General features: G+C 33.5%; 1 protein-coding gene across 1 annotated transcript; it reads right to left on the bottom strand.

The window, feature by feature from the left end:
* Nucleotides 1–427: 427 nt before the first annotated feature.
* Nucleotides 428–4,264, bottom strand: LOC122538446 (cyclic AMP response element-binding protein A-like; the record flags this gene model as incomplete). Its single annotated transcript, XM_043672520.1, has 3 exons — nucleotides 428–900; nucleotides 2,139–2,458; nucleotides 3,894–4,264. Coding segments are annotated over 3 exons (1,066 nt in total), but the record flags the coding sequence as incomplete, so codon positions are not given.
* Nucleotides 4,265–4,519: the final 255 nt, after the last annotated feature.

Raw genomic sequence — 4,519 nt, forward strand, 5'->3', positions numbered from 1 at the left:
ATCACAAACTTTACAATTTATATATAATATCAAAAATCACTTTTTACTAAAAGACAAAACCGTATTTTTAATTTGCGAACGCTCCGACGGTCGACACTTGAGAAAAATAAATTTTAAAGCATAATGAAAGAAATCATCGAACTTGAATTTAACTTGAAATTAATAAAATTAATTTTTTCTTACGTCTTGTTAAAGAAAAAAAAAAAAAAAAAAATAGGTGGGAAGAAACGTTTGAACCATAATTTCGTAAGAAGTAAAAATTTCTCGAAATTTATTCGATCACGTTGAAAAGCAATTGCAGCATTTAAAAAATTCCAATATCATCGATATTATCTCAGTTGCTCTACGAGACACGTAGAACAATCAGTTATACTTTGATCAATTTTCTACCAACAAATGTGATTCATTTTTACCACATTCTTACTACGATTATTTATTGACAACTTATTTTACCATGTTACTTCGTCTTTATATACTAAATATAATCATTGATAGTCACATTACGGCGTCGAATTACGATATTTTCTACAAGCCGGAGTATATGAAGGTTCGTGATAAGATATCTAAAAAAAGAAAAAAAAAAAAAAATTGCGCGAATAAAAAGAGATTGCTGGTCCGACTGACCGGTTGACAGGAAATCAAGGGTGTGTGTATCGGCTGTCTGGTGGTGTGCGTGCCGTTGGTGATGTAAAGTCTGGGCGTGAGCAAGCCCCTGAGATTCTGTGCGTGCGCGGAGCTCTGGGAATCTCGGCGTTCCGGCGAGCAGGAAGCGGAAGCGGTGCCCTCGCTGTCGGAGCTCGCGCTGCTCGGCGGCGTTGGCGGCAGACCCTGCCTGGAGCCGCGCAGATCCGCCTGTTTCTCCTCGCTTGCCTCTCCGTGATACTCCTCCACCTTCATACTCTGTGACACACGAACTTCTTCCCTTTTAGCATCTCGTTACCTCGTTTCTTTTTTTTTTTTTTGTAAGAAAATCTTCTCTTTGCCTCTTTCGGAAAATTCTAACTACGAAGATAAAAAAGTGAATTCTACACGCGTCAAATTACGAAACGTTCGACACGTGTCTTCACCTATGCACCCAATGTCGTTCCATTTTACATGGGATAATTAACTGTGATTCAGTATTCGACGTTATCTGTTGGGACAGGTGATTTTCACGATCGTTTGAACAATTGTCGCACGTTGTGCCAATTATCTTCAATATTTATACTTGTTGGAAGGAATCTGATAAGAAGTTGCACTACATTTTAATCAAAAGAAGCCTCTGTTCTTCTACGATTGAAGAAAATAGAACATGGAAGAACATGGAATAATAAAATATAGAGGAGCACAGGACTTTTATATTTTACATAGAATATTATTTTATATAAATAAAATATTTAAAAAATAATTTAATTGATAACTATATATAATATAACAATTGATAACAATATTATATTTTATATATAATATTTATATAAATATTTGTATAAAAACATTTTTATAAAGCAAACATTTATATAAAATAAAAATACTAAATAAAATAGAATATAGAATAGAATGTGGAAATAAAATAAAAATATCAGGCAAATAGAATATTATTTTATACAAAATTTAATGATAATTTAATTAATAATAATATTATGCTGTATACAGAATATTTATATAAAAACATTTTTATAAAATGAACATTTATATAAAATAAAAATACTAAATAAAGAAAATAGAATATAGAATAGAATGTAGAAATAAAACTTATAAAATATCAGGCAAACAGAATATTATTTTATATAATAATAAAATATTTAATTTAACTGATAATACTATTATATTTTATATAGATTATTTGTATAAAAATATTTTTATAAAATGAACATTTATATAAAATAGAAATATTAAATAAAGAAAATAGAATATAGAATAGAATGTGGAAATAAAACTTATAAAATAAAAATATCAGGCAAATAGAATATTATTTTATATAATGATAATTTAATTAATAATAATATTATACTGTATACAGAATATTTATATAAAAACGTTTTTATAAGATGAACATTTATATAAAATAAAAATATTAATTAAAAGAAATGAAATATAGAATAGAATGTAGAAATAAAACTTATAGAACAAAAATATCAGGCAAAGAAAATAGAAATTACCTCGTAATATTCCTCGTCGTCCTCCTCGCTGTCGCTCGTCTGCGACACGTGGTTCTTAGAGAAATGAAGATTCTGAGAGAACACCATGGTTATCGGGCTTTTGTCGTCGGCCATGGCCGATCGACAGGATTCAGAGGGGCTGCTGGGTGCGCTGATCGGCTCGTCCTTGATCTCTATGCACTCCACGTCTTCAGGTACTAAGTTGTTTCTTCCCTTTAGGATAATCGTTGAGGTAGTGGACGCGGACGACGACGAGGGTAACTCGTCGCTGTCCGACGCGTGGTTCATCGAGATCGCTGGGAAACACTCCGCTTCCATGTCTGTGGAAAACCAACGCAACATCACGCGTCTTTCGCAATCTATCTTTCATCAGCGAAATAAACACCTTTTATCAGTCGAATGTGTTAATAATCTACGGGTTATTAACGGAAAGACTTTAAACTTCCTATCATCTGCCATTGTAAGAAAGCTGAGTCAAACAAGGAAATTATGTGTACAAATGGATTACAATGAATTCGCTATCCAGTTATTAATGTACAGAGTGAAAAGGAAAGAAATTTGAATTGATGAATTCTACACACGTAAATAATCTACCGCAAAATTCACTCAAACCTTGAATTTCTAGGTCAAAACTTTTTTTTTCCTTTTTTTTGCATTGTATTCTACTCATCGCGAAAGTAATATTTCTCCCGAGGAATCAGAGATTGCAGCCTAATAGTTCTCTTGAGAAATGGCAGAAAAGTTTCTTAATCGGTCAACACTGCGGATGAGTCCTAACAGCGACTTTATGGTCTCCGACGCGTGGATGTCTATTTTACGTAAATTTCGTATTAGGTTTCGCTAGTATATTTGATTTATCATGGTTGTAGCATCAGTGTGAATTTAAATAATCAAATGTTAACATTATATATACATTTCAGAACCATAAAGTCGCTGTTAGCACTCATCAGCAGTGTTAAATCGTTAAGAAACTTTTTTGCCATTTATCAAGAGAACTATTGCGATCAGTTCCTTGAAAGAGTTTTACTTTCGTGATGAGTAAAATACAATGAAAAAAAAAATTTTATATATATATATATATATATATATATATATATATATATATATATATATATGTAGGAATGCCGGTTTGAGATCCCAATTTGTAGGAATTTTGTTAAAGAATAGTTGTTTTATATTGTTTTATTTAAGGTCAAATAAAAGAAAATTTGTTTAACGATGATTATAAATGACGTTTTACACTATTTCCTTAATTGCTAAACTCGCTAGGCTCGCAACTCTTAATTCACTCTCCTCTCTCTCTCGCGCAACTCTCAACTCACTGTCTTCCTTCTTTCACGGCTCGCTCACTCTGCTCTCTCCGACGTCTCGACGCTCTGTTCTCTCTGGCTTCTCGACACTCACTGCCTTTTTCATCTGCACAAAAATTCGTCATTCATGCACACACACACACACACACACACACACACACACACACACACACAAATGCATCTATACCCTTAATGGCTTAAGCGCTAAGCCTGGAGGGCTAGCCATAAACAATCCTAAGTCTAACTTTCTCTACAGTTCATGGTACACCACTTGGGACATCTACAATTGTCGGGCACTGGAGAGAGTTCTGGGCCCATCCTACATATTCTAATAAAAATATATTTTAATAAAAATCATTCAAATCTCTGAAAATTCACTGTTACGAATATGAAAGTTCTATTTGGGAAATTGAACGCCTTGTAGAAATTTAATTTCCACTCTTACCATCGATTCTGCTTCGAATGTCCAACGATTTGTGGTGATCTAGGTTAGTAGAATCGATGGAGGAACTGGTGGCGGAGAGAGGAGCGTCAACCCTATCGACGGACGACCCGGAATTGGGCGTATGGGGGTTGGCACCGGGTGTCGCGGGGCTCGGCGGAGGGCTCGACGTCAACAGGCTGTAATTATGCTCGGACTTGATCGGTCGTGGACCTCCGAGGGCGGCATCTGTCATCAAACGATCCCTCAACACTACTCCCATCGAGGATTTGTCACGCACGTTCAACGCGTTGCCCCATTCTTCTTCTTTGGTCCCCATGAGAACATCCTGGCCGAGTCCCTGCAAAAGACACGTACATACGTCATCAAATTGTCTGAGAAAAAAATATGTATATAATGTACATATGTTATAAAATATTGTTACAGATTGTACATAATATGTATATAATGTATATATGTTATAAAATATTGTTACAGATTGTATAAAATATAATTTGTATATAGTATAAATTTGTAAAATATAATTTGTATAGAATATAAATTTGTAAAATATAATTTGTATACAATATAAATTTGTACAATATAATTTGTATACAATATAAATTTGTACAATATAATTTGTATACAAT

Source organism: Frieseomelitta varia, unplaced genomic scaffold (assembly GCF_011392965.1).
Source record: "Frieseomelitta varia isolate USP_RPSP 00005682 unplaced genomic scaffold, Fvar_1.2 scaffold_1633, whole genome shotgun sequence".
Lineage (NCBI taxonomy): Eukaryota > Metazoa > Arthropoda > Insecta > Hymenoptera > Apidae > Frieseomelitta > Frieseomelitta varia.